Here is an 11,592-nt window from a genome sequence, read left to right on the forward strand (position 1 = left end):
CGCAGCCCAAGAGGTTGGAACAATCGGACCTAAAGGCCAAATCACACTAACGATTGGCGATAGATGATTGACGATTGAAGATTGGAACTTGACCAATTGAAACAAAGCAAGCCAAAGCTGAAGCTTGTTGATTTGTTAAAATCTAATCTTTAATTGTCAATCGTCAATCGCCAATCGCTAGTGTGATTTGGCCTTTAGGTAATGCTTGCCGCGCGGAGTTCGCGCGACAGTCAATCAATATGCCAATCAATATGCTGTTTTCCGTAATAACCTTCTAGCTCTTGTGGAAAACCAACATATTGATTGGCTGTTGCGGGGACTTCCACCGCGCGGCAAGCATTACCGTGTCCTGTGTGCAGGAATCATAAAGTAGTGGCAGTAAGGTGGTGCGTTCCCATTTGTCATCTTGCAGCACCTTGACAGTGCTCGAAATTAAAACGGAACACTACTAGCAGTATATTTTCATGATGTCATAGCGTCATTACTCGCAGTAAATAAAGGAACGCACCTCTAATTTATAGTCTGATACGGACTTAATGTCCGTTGCACACTAATGCATCCCAAAGAACACAAATTTTCCAAAATACGTTCTGAAGACGCTTTTAGAACGAAGAGACGTTATTAGAATATTTTTAGGACGTCCTTTGAAGGTGTAAACCGTTTGAAAATAGCTAATATCCAACAAGTTTAGAATCTCCGCATAAGAACATCCGTAACATGTTAAGTTTACGGATTTCTTTGTGTGTTGATTTAAGTTTCAGTTTACGTACAGATATGGCCATTGTATTGTCAATACTTAAGGATCTGCAGAAGTCATAGGGTGCTTTCCAGTTACGTACACTGTATTACATAAAACCAGTTTATTGGTTGCATATTATCTTACAAATTATTTTATATAATATGTGACCAATAAACTGGTTTTGTGTACATGTGTGTCCAGATGTATTAAACAATTGGAAAGCACTCTTCGGGTGCTTGACCCTTTGGGTGCTTTCCAATTGTTTAACACATATTGACACATATGTACACAGAAATGCACAAAGTGTAACGTTATGCACGATTCGATTGGAACAAAGTGTGTACTAATATGTACGTATGTCGGGTAGGATTAGGATTATTTTTCAACTGTGCTTATATTTTGGTACTTTTTAATAATAAATAATAAAATCTAAATATTAAAAAAGATATTATCCACTTCACGTCGTAAATGCCAATCTCTTTTCAAGCCGCTACACTATTAACTTTAATTGTCACTAGAAAACACTAGTTTTCACAACCGACTAGTAGCCCTCGAGCTGAGTACGGATGTGTAGTGTTAGGTTTGTCGCGTCGTATGCCCCAACGTGCTCCTACTCGCTCCAACGTACTCTGATTGGTCCGCGTGGTGACGTAAGCCAATTAGAGCGCGTTGGAGCGAGTAGGAGCACGTTGGGGCATGCGACGCGACAAACCTGTTGTGTCGACGATTACGACAATTGGAATGCAACTTGTTTCGCCGTATGCATGAAAGTGTCTAGGGATATTGCAATTAGAAAGCACCCATAACCAAAGTGTGTCTAATGTATCTAGGGATCTCCCAAATTTTTTAGCACATAACCAATTGATATAAAAGCTTTATTTACCCACAAACTCGTGATGCAACCAATAAAAATTTAGTCTTCAAGCATGCTTATTCAAATTTTTTTCTAGAAAACGTAATATTTGCCGCAAAACTCTTTTATTCTAAACTCTCTTTTATCGATAAAAGTCTTGAAATGTGAAGCCAATCAGATTTACAAGTCACATATTGAAGCATTTTTAGTGACTACTGATTTCAGAATAAAGATCTTATCTGTTATTTACGATTAAATACTTTATTCATTGACATACAAGGGAGATATTCGGAAAAAAGGTATGTTTACTATAAATTTTGTCTAGCCAAGAAATGTCAAGTGATCCATAAAGATTTACAGCATAATTAACATCTAATTAAAATTAATTAATTAACAAGAATTTGGAATTATAAAAACCACCTGATGTCAAGCAACAACTTCTTGAAACTAATTACATGAAAGAAATTATTGACTACGTCGGAGCAAGGCAAGCACTCCATTATTCTCATTACGAGTAAATACAAATATATATATAGATGTAAGTGTAAAAATACAAAAATAGTTTAGGTTGCTTATAGTTACACTACACTGTAATAACATTATAACAAATATTCACTATTACTTCAGTGCGATAACTTTTTCAATGTGTTTCTTAAGTGTTTCCAACTGATGCATTGTTTCATCATCCAGTGGTGGAATATGTGAGACACGCAGTCCTTCCTGTGGCAATAAGGACATCATATTGCCATCAGACAGAGGTACGTTGACATTGGCAGTTTTCTCCTCAATGACTGCGGAAACCAACAAGGGGCTGCCTTGCATGCTGAGTACCATCTCGCCTTGACGCGGACGCCTCAGTACGTTCATAGGTGTGTTTGGCTTGATCTTGGGTGTGACGACATCGTACGCGTGTGCAGCAACTCTCGGCATAGCTGGGGTCTTGAAGTTGTCCGTCTTAAGCACAGGTACATTCAAGTGTTCCTTGCTCCTTGCTCTGGGCTTTCTCACGGTCTTCTGATTGATCTCGTTTAATGCGAGCTTTACCTTACTTGTCCTGGTGGAACTGCGCGTTCTCCTTGACGTTGGCGCCGTTATCTTAGTGGCACGTGTCGTGCTGCCGACGCTGGTGCCTCCTTCGGTTGCGTAGCCGTCGTCGGACACGCCGGTGGCGCGTTTGACAGCAGTCTTGGTTTTGGTCATTTTTCTCACGGTTGACATCGCCATGGTGGGCGGCCGCATGCAGCTCGTCTCCGACGAAGTCACCTCGTTGCAATTCTTCAAATTGTCGTTCTCGAGATTCAATATCTCACTCAAAGACATTTGGCGTATCTCCAACGGCAGGCGGGAGATCATCACGTCGATGAAGGTCTCGAAAGATCGTAAATCCGCCTGAGTTTCTTGCTGCAGCTTGATGATGCTGTTCTGCACATGTCGTTCGAAAGTCTTCAGCTTTCTGTCAGGTCTGTCCAGGGAATCGTTCGCGCCCCTGGGCTTGCGTGTGTACTTGGTTCGCGGCATCTCGTGCGCGGGAGCGATGCCGGTAATCGCCGCAAGTCGTACGACTGCGCTCGGCACGCTAAACGCGAAGTCAGAAATTCTCGTTGCTTTCCGGAAATCACGACGCGAGAACGATAAGCCCCGACTGCGCGCATCCGGCAGGATCTCGCTCAGATGTTTTCTTGGCGATGTTACGTCGGCAGAAACCGTTAACGGTTTGATTCACCTCCAACTGTTTACACCACGCTCGCCGCCGTTGAACAAATGTAAGTTAATGACGCATGCGCAGTAGTCTCGCAATTGATGTGTGTAGTCAGCGCCAAAACGGTTTATGAAGGATTCACACCGTGTCCAATGTCCAACGTACGACGTCCGATATTTAATAGGAGAACAGCTTTCTAATAGAGAATTCAATTCTCCCTTAAAAAGCTATTCTTTTCTTTTATATACTGTAGAGTATCGAATAAAATTTCCTTAAAAAGGACGTTTTAAGTGGAAAGCACACACTGTTATATAAAGGCATAACGTATAAGAAAATTGACCAATCAGAGTCTTTCCTTTTCATCATGGTAATAGAAATGAGGACTCTGATTGGTTTGTTTCCTTATGTGTTGTACATTATGGCCCATATTCTGAATCCTCTTTTATAATAAAAATAGATCAAAGTAGATAAAAGTAGATAAAAGTGCCTTAAATATAGCTTTTCAGCCAATCAGGTGGCTCCTAAGCCTCCTTTAAAAGCACTTTTATAGATAAAAGAGGATTCAGAATATAGGCCTATGTCTTTATGCAAAAGTATGTACTCTCCGTTTTACCTGGCAAGAATACTTTTTTTACCCGTTACATCGATTTAATAGCAATTCATTCGCGCTCTGGACTATTAAATCCAAGTTTATGGGTCAAACACGTACATATAAGCTTTGTGATTGGCCAGTAAAACCTTGAGGCGTCTTTAATCGACTTTGGGTCGATTAATCCAAGTCCAATCGAACATGCTATAAAGAATGCGTTCGGGGAGCACGCTACCAACGCTACCGCGTTCTTCTATTTTTATCGCTCCTTAGATGTAGCGCTGAATAGCGCTAATAGCGAGCTTCTCGAACGTATCAAAAATTGTCATCGAAAAGCCACAAGACGCGAACTTCAAATGTCTTCGAAATCTGACAACTCTCTGATAAGACTTGGATGCCCGCGATAATGATAAGTGCCAATTATCCTTCGAAAAGTCATAGATCCGATTATAGACGAGATGAACGACAGGAAATGCTCGTTGCTCCGCCGTTGGATTTATCGTATAGAAAAGCCGCTACCATGAACGGTACATAAAGAGAGACTGTTACCTACAGATTCCTTTGAAACACACTTTAGTGTCTTGCAATTTGAAGGCGCACTGATAATATTTGTCACAAAACAAACTCTTGGCTATCAACAGTGATGATTATTATTCTTTGGCTGGATCGAGTGTCTAAGATTTTTTTTCTCACTTAGTATTTTAAACTATAATTTCCAGACAGCATAAACTTGCAAAACATTTCTTGGAGACATCAAAAGTTGTCTAAAAAAAGTAAAGTATCTTTTGAATATCTTTAGAAACTTATGTGTGGATTGTGATAAAATACTAAAATAATTTACAATCTTCCTAAACAATTTTCCAAAGATATATTAAAGTACATAAAATAATTCGTAGTTGAGATTTTTATATATAAAACTAAGATCGATCAGAGGAATTAACAGTCTAGAAATGTTGAATCAGTACTGCAGGATATGCTATCATAGAAGGATTATTATTATTCTTATTACATTGTCGCACTTCTGGACACTTATTCTTCCATATAGACCTCATGGAGAAACATTACGCGCAGACGATACGCACCGGGAAAGCACCGACGAGAACCATGAAAGATCGTTACGTGACCAGTACATTGTGGCTGAGCAACAATCTGCTGAACTCGATGGAAGGCCTGCAGCGTCTCGCGAACAGAGTTCTGGATGATCCAGTGCAGCTTAGCTGGCTGGATTTGTCTTTCAACGAGATTAGTGAGATCGACGAGGATATCGAGCAGTTCCCGAATTTGAAGATCCTTTACTTGCATGGAAATAAAATCTCAAACATTGCAGACGTTCTAAAGCTGAAGAAGCTGTCGAGTCTTAGATCCTTGACGTTACACGGTAACCCGGTCGAGGATATCTCTTGTTACAGGAGTTACGTCGTGCATCTCCTGCCGAAGCTGTTAGTCTTTGACTTCTCGCCGGTGATCGCCGCGGAGAAGAAAAAGGCGTTACCCGTCGGATTTGCAAAAATGATACAGCCTGAAATACGAATATAAAACTTTATTCTTACGTTGTATATTTCTGCGATACATACCTTCCTCAAATTTCTTTATTTTCATACCTTTACTGTAACATTGTACCACGTCGCTTGAGGTATACACGTCGGTTTTACAAAACTTAAACAAACGGAGAATTAATTTTTCTCTCAATGTACATCTGTCTATGACTAATTTCGACTTAATTTTTAAAGTTGTAATAAATAAGAACATAGTGAAACATTTCTGTTGCGTTCGAGTGGGATCTGATTTATATAAAAAGGTTTACAAAGGTATATTACAAGACTGCATACATTATAAAAAGCTCGATGATCTCAATTTTTTATGTAAATTATATTATTACAAAAACATGCCAATAAGGATATCTAATATATAATCCATTAATTACCACGAGGATTCATTGAAACCAAATGTTTTCCAGGTAAATTACAATAGGCCTAGTTAAAGTTTTATTACATGTATGTGTGTATATAAATATATATATATACACACATATATACATACATATATGTATATATATATGTTATGTATATATATTATATATATATATATATGTGTGTGTGTATGTGTGTGTGTGTGTATATATATATATATATATATATATTACAAATCAATTATTTATTAAGCTTAATCGTGATATCTCACGATACATTCGTGATTCCACCAAATTCCATCATTGAGAATAATTACTAATGGGCTTCCACACAGTAATTATATTATTAATTATATTATTATTGTGCCCCATATTTCTCAATTCTGACAATTTGGTAAAGCTTCCAACTTCATTATATATAATCCGTGTAATTCGCATGTAACCGATTTTACATGTCGAGGATCGATTGTATAAATTTAATGCCGCCTATGTTTGCTGCGATGTTTGCTCGACTTCTCCAAATCCCTCTCACGAGATCGACTTCGCGACCTGTAACGGCTACGTGACGATTTGTGACTTCCTGATCGTCTCCGCTGAGTTTTCTTGGGTTTGCAGGATCTGCCGCGTGGACTGTGACTTCGGGATCTGCTTCTGCTGTGCTTCTTTCGCTTGGAATGTTTAGTGCCTTCACCTCGTGACGGCGAAGTACTCGGTGATTTCGAGCGTCTGAAACAAATTGCCAAAGCACTGATAAACTTTGTTCGCTGAGAATCAGTAAGAGTCTGTTGCCATGGAAAAGAACACTGCTGTACTTCTACGTTACTAACAGTAGCTCCAGCATTACTACTTCGCCTTTTGATCGTATACTTGCTGATTATATTTCATGCACAACTATTATGTGGTGTCCAGTAAAGTTATTCAATTTATTTATAATTCTGTTCTATTAATGGGAAGATAATTCCTTTACGAAGAAAAAAATAACAGTTCGACTAAATACAATATCGAGATTAATCTATCATTGCAGGCGATTAGAGTTGGGAAAAGTTAACATTATTATAATTACCTGGGTGATTTTGTTCTTTCCGGAGCCGCATGTGTACCGCTGCGACTGATGAATCCACCCCAGGCGTTGTGGTGTTTCGGCAATGGCGGACTCGGTGTGTGCCCGTCGACGTCGCCGCCTCGCGCTTTGGTCCTGGCTTCCTCGTACTGACGTCGCAGCTCTTCTACACGTTTCTCTAGCTGCTCAGGCTTAACGCGTGGCCGGGAATAGAGGCGCAGTATACGACGGCACACGTCCCTGATAGCCGATTCGTTGACACGGAAGAGCGAGAGCCAGGACGGTGAGGTAGGAAGTGGCACTTGTAGTTGACGAGCGGCCAGATAAACACATGCACATGCCACCGTCTCTGGCTGATAACGCAGGAACACGTCGGAGCGCAACGAATCGTTCATGTAGTTCCAGCTCTGTTGCATTAGAGTGCGATTCTTTTCGTATCCGAGGACTTGCAAGTACAACACTATGATCTTGTGAGGATGCTTCACATGAACACAAAAGCCCAGCTCCTTCAGCACTCTCCTCTCGGACTTGATCACCTGATTCTTCAGTGCTACGTAATTCTGATCGAGAATTACAGGTGTTATCGGCCTGAAATTGTAAAAGACAAATTTTTTTTATTTTCTTCTTTCATTTTTCTTCATTCACATATCGTACAATTTGGTTTAATTATTGTTAATAAATCATTATTAATTAGTAATACTACATTATTAATTAGTAATACTACATTATTGTTATACATAAACATACACGTTACTTAAATTACTCAAGATACGCAAGACCACTTACTTTTGACTAGAAACCTGCTTAACATGATTGAAAACATTGATCACGTCTCTGATGCGTCTAGGTGCCTCCTCGATTTTGCTAGCTAAGCAGATGCAACCCATTGCAGTTGTCTCCATATTGTGCCTAACTAACGATTTACTGTAATAAAATCGTTGGAATATCACTTGTCCAGTAGCCATTGCGACCTACACAAAATGAAAAAGTTCAAGGGATTAGATCACACTGTCTTGTGTTATAATTTTTTATCAATATTATCCATTTTAACCCTTCAGGGACGCTAGCAGAGATAATTCCGGTGTCCATACTTCTACATTGCTTTGGACACACGTCGGCTTACATCCGGTGTACATGTAGCCACTCATTTGTTTACTCTAGCCATCCAGTCTGCAAAGTACATACATTTTCAGCTGCTTTTATATCAAATGAACAATATATATTTAGTACAGTTCTGTCCACAAAGGGTTAAAATAAATATATATTTCTACATACTAAATAAGCCAAAGTAAAAGAAATCAACATAAGTAAAGCATTATACTTTCGAGAAAACCTAACCGTCATAATTTTCCAATCATTTATTGTAAGCATTTATTCTGCAAATGCTGATTTGTGTAAAATTCAATATTAAGTATTTAATAAGTTCTTGGATTTGGTTGATATATATATCCAAGTTTGATCAAGATTTTAAAGTACCTAAAACATCTACTCTTTTAGATCCTTAATAAGTCCAAGAAAAAATATATAAATCATAAGTAATAGTCATTAATTGAGTAATAGTCATTAATTGAGAGCTCATTAATATCATTATTATCAGTCATTATTGCTTGATCTGACTTCCAGGTTAATGTTGTATCCTTTGTGGATTTATTGCCAATAGGTCTGTTCTTTTCTGCTGCACTGGTGCAATAAGTTAGATAAACATATTTTATGTCACTTTAATTTATTGTAGCAGTGCAGCTGAAAAGAGCAGACTACAAGTTTCATGAACACCCTAGTGCATTTCATCAGTTCACTTTTTGTTTGTCTGGCTGAAGTGATGTTGGATGTTCGAGAAACTGCTGAAACATCCACAAACCACACAGCATCAATCGAGAAGCAAAAGTACATCAAGCTATAGAGGTCTAAGGGATTGTTTATGTGGTTCTAGTTGCGTTTTAAAGTCATAGCACTGGTCTGTGAATCGACCGTGTATCTATTTCCTTCGCGTAAACTCGTAAACAGTAAATAGTTTCATCGACGAATTCTCAATGATTTGTCTAAAAGATTAATTATCAGTAGCTCACTAAGCTTTTTTCTGATGTAACAATACTCTCGTTGACGTCTAATAAAACGTAACCTAAGTATACATTGCATTTTACAATTTACAATAAACTCACAAGTTGTACACAGCGAATGTGTGCATTCATACGAGAAATAACAAGCGAGAAGTTTGCTATTTAGAGATTATGAAGGTTAGGTTAAATTGATCCATTATTGAGATTACATGTGTCAGGAAAGAAAGTTTACCTGTGGCAACTTAAGGAGAATACCGGCCGTTTGTATGAGTTCGCATCCTAATATCCGCAAATCTGTTTCGGTCTCCGCGTCCAAGCCGTCCAAATACGATGGAGTGGAGTTGAGCTTCTCTTCCGGCAAGAGGCAATTCTTCAACGTAAGCACAATCTTACCGTAGGGTTTCGCGTTCGCCGCGTTCGTGCTCTTCGCCGGCGCCGTGGAATTCTCCTTGGTGCTCATCTCGAGGCGCGCGATCGACACGCGATAGAAGCTGCGAAGCTTCTGTAAATGCAAATATGTAAAATCAACAAAACTCGAACCGCGATGTTGCCTGCCTCAACCCGACTGGTTATCCCGACTTTTTCCAGGTCCCGGTTTTTAGTCACGCCCTCTGAGATTGTCTACGGATGTGGCCGAACTAAACGGCCGACGTCATGGCTTGGTGTCGTATAGAGATCCTGTAATAAGAGATCGGACACCATAGATTGGCTCACGTCACCATGCGGACCAATCAGAGTACGTTGGAGCGAGTAGGAGCACGTTAGGGCATGCGACGCGAACAAACCTCATGTGTCAACGTTCTGGGCAGCGATCACGTAACTTCGAGCGGAACTTTTCAGTTTTCACTTTTCGCTCTATCGATTTCACGTGAACTTTTTCAATGTTCACGCAATCAAATAACTCTATGCGTGAAAAGTAGAGATGCCCAATTCTGAATCAATTCGATTCTTTCCTCAAAAATAGGCTTATTCGTGTTGTTTGCACTCTTCGCATTTTTCGTATTTAAAACTAGACAGAAGTATATTGGAATGTTTCGAAGAAACAAAAACGAGACAACCAACTTGATTGTTTCTTCTAAGCGTCTGATTAGGTGTCCATCTCTTTTTAAAAGAGAAAAGTATGAAGAAATATGCAAGTAGCACGAACAACCCTTTTTCCCTAAATTTGTTAGAGAAAAAATCGAATCGATTAAGAATCGGGCATCTCTAGTGAAAAGCACAAATCACTAAACATGGTTCTTATATAATTTTAATATCGGCCAAATTAGCTGTATTCATTGGTTGTAGAACATATAACCTTAAAAACATCGCTATAATCTTAGGACTGTTATGTTTCCTGTATCTCATCACAGCAGTAGTATAATATATTCCGTATTCATCATGTCACTAGATTTTCACTTTTCTGCCAGCACATTTCATAGCTAACAAGTTCACGTGAAAAGTTTCACGTTTCTACGCTTCGCCGAGTTTAGTGATCATAAGTTTACGTGAAACTTTTCACTTTTCACGTTTCCACCCTAGGGGAAAAGTTACATGATTGCTGCCCAGATGCACTATTACTAGAAACACTATGGCCGGTATTCATAGTCGAATCTTATTTCAAGACCGTCTTAAATAATGTTTTTAAATATGAATACGGCTCTGTAATTGGTTCATGACATTTTAAGACAGTACTTAAGATGATCTTAAATATAAGATCGGACTATGAATACCACCCATATACTACCTGGAACGCGCGCTGCTTCTTGAGGCGTGCGGGATGAGAGAGAGATTTCTTGTTTCCTCTTTTATCCACTGTGCTTATTATGAAACTTAACATGTATATCATCCATCATGAATTGGCCCCGGATATAATCCATCATCACCTAGGGTTTAATACGTATAATGCTCCTGTACATAGGACGCGGTAATGCTTGCCGCGCGGCGGAAGTTCGCGCGATAGCCAATCAATATACTGCTTTCCGTAATAACCTTCTAGCTCCTACGGAAAAACAACATATTGATTGGCTGTCGCGTGGACTTCCGCCGCACGGCAAGTATTACCGGGTATATATCAGTTGGACACGGGGCAATTGGACACAGTCCAATCACAAGTCGCTGTTCCAAGGGACCCTACAAATGTCTCTAATCACACGGTGCTGTGATTGGCTGTGTCCAAATGCACCGCTCCCAGTATTACCGCGTCCTGTGTGCAGGAGCCATAAGTAGTTATTTTGTCATGTCGATATTGAACCACACAGTTGACTTTCTGTCCAAACGAAGCGATTTACCATATTATTTTGTGGTTATATAATAAGTTATTTCGGGAAAAAAGGAGTATCCAGAGCATTCCACAAATGTGTAGAACAGATTACAAGTATCATTTTAATGATATATCTTTTTATTTAACTGTAGTTCGCAAGAATCTTGGGAATCTTTCCTCATTTCTGACGTCACCAATTCAATACAGCCGCGATAACTGATTAGAAGTCTAAGGCTGATATTTCACGTGTCGTGACAAGCTTTTTGGATACGTTCATTGGTTGACGAATAGAGAATCTAGAAATACTCTATTCGCCAACCAATAAATATATCCGAAAAGCTTGTCGTACGACACGTGAAATAGCACCCTAAGGCCAAGTTCCACACATCCGTTTAATTTTAACTACCAGTTAAGTCCCAATAGTGATAGTTAATTCTAATTAAC

At 39.3% G+C, this 11,592-nt stretch overlaps 3 protein-coding genes across 5 annotated transcripts; 1 reads left to right on the forward strand and 2 right to left on the reverse strand.

The window, feature by feature from the left end:
• Positions 1 to 2,016: 2,016 nt before the first annotated feature.
• LOC116849822 (borealin-like) lies at positions 2,017 to 3,321 on the reverse strand. The gene has a single exon (XM_032827384.1). The coding sequence runs from the start codon at positions 3,108 to 3,110 to the stop codon at positions 2,211 to 2,213; it is 900 nt and encodes a 299-aa protein (XP_032683275.1). The 5' UTR covers positions 3,111 to 3,321; the 3' UTR covers positions 2,017 to 2,210.
• A 125-nt stretch (positions 3,322 to 3,446) lies between these two features.
• On the forward strand, positions 3,447 to 5,429 carry LOC116849823 (leucine-rich repeat-containing protein 51-like). Its single transcript, XM_032827385.1, has 2 exons — positions 3,447 to 4,407; positions 4,926 to 5,429. The coding sequence occupies exons 1-2, from the start codon at positions 4,275 to 4,277 to the stop codon at positions 5,414 to 5,416; spliced, it is 624 nt and encodes a 207-aa protein (XP_032683276.1). The 5' UTR covers positions 3,447 to 4,274; the 3' UTR covers positions 5,417 to 5,429.
• Positions 5,430 to 5,638: 209 nt separating this feature from the next.
• LOC116849821 (cyclin-L1) lies at positions 5,639 to 9,544 on the reverse strand. 3 transcript variants are annotated; one of them, XM_032827382.1, is made up of 5 exons: positions 9,139 to 9,286; positions 7,941 to 8,019; positions 7,636 to 7,820; positions 6,853 to 7,437; positions 5,639 to 6,515 (listed from the first exon to the last, which is right to left on the reverse strand). In XM_032827382.1, the coding sequence occupies exons 2-5, from the start codon at positions 7,995 to 7,997 to the stop codon at positions 6,266 to 6,268; spliced, it is 1,077 nt and encodes a 358-aa protein (XP_032683273.1). In that variant the 5' UTR covers positions 7,998 to 8,019; positions 9,139 to 9,286; the 3' UTR covers positions 5,639 to 6,265. The 3 variants fall into 3 exon arrangements, with proteins under 3 accessions (XP_032683273.1, XP_032683274.1, XP_032683272.1); XM_032827383.1 differs by having other exon boundaries at positions 7,901 to 8,019; XM_032827381.1 differs by lacking the exon at positions 7,941 to 8,019 and having other exon boundaries at positions 5,711 to 6,515; positions 9,139 to 9,544.
• Between the last annotated feature and the right edge of the window lie 2,048 nt (positions 9,545 to 11,592).

This window comes from Odontomachus brunneus, unplaced genomic scaffold (assembly GCF_010583005.1).
Source record: "Odontomachus brunneus isolate Ranch 3 - 2012 unplaced genomic scaffold, Obru_v1 Obru_scaffold_126, whole genome shotgun sequence".
Lineage (NCBI taxonomy): Eukaryota > Metazoa > Arthropoda > Insecta > Hymenoptera > Formicidae > Odontomachus > Odontomachus brunneus.

What these genes read in the sequence shown, in the direction of transcription:
- LOC116849822 (XM_032827384.1), bottom strand. Translation starts at nt 3,110, where the DNA reads ATGCCGCGAACCAAGTACACACGCAAGCCCAGGGGCGCGAACGATTCC.
- LOC116849823 (XM_032827385.1), top strand. Translation starts at nt 4,275, where the DNA reads ATGCCCGCGATAATGATAAGTGCCAATTATCCTTCGAAAAGTCATAGA. An exon ending in AAAAGCCGCTACCATGAACG is followed by an intron (nt 4,408 to 4,925) that starts GTACATAAAGAG and finishes TCTTCCATATAG; the next exon opens with ACCTCATGGAGAAACATTAC.
- LOC116849821 (XM_032827381.1), bottom strand. Translation starts at nt 9,366, where the DNA reads ATGAGCACCAAGGAGAATTCCACGGCGCCGGCGAAGAGCACGAACGCG. An exon ending in AAGCAGGTTTCTAGTCAAAA is followed by an intron (nt 7,438 to 7,635) that starts GTAAGTGGTCTT and finishes TTACAATTTCAG; the next exon opens with GCCGATAACACCTGTAATTC. An exon ending in GAAAGAACAAAATCACCCAG is followed by an intron (nt 6,516 to 6,852) that starts GTAATTATAATA and finishes AATTTGTTTCAG; the next exon opens with ACGCTCGAAATCACCGAGTA.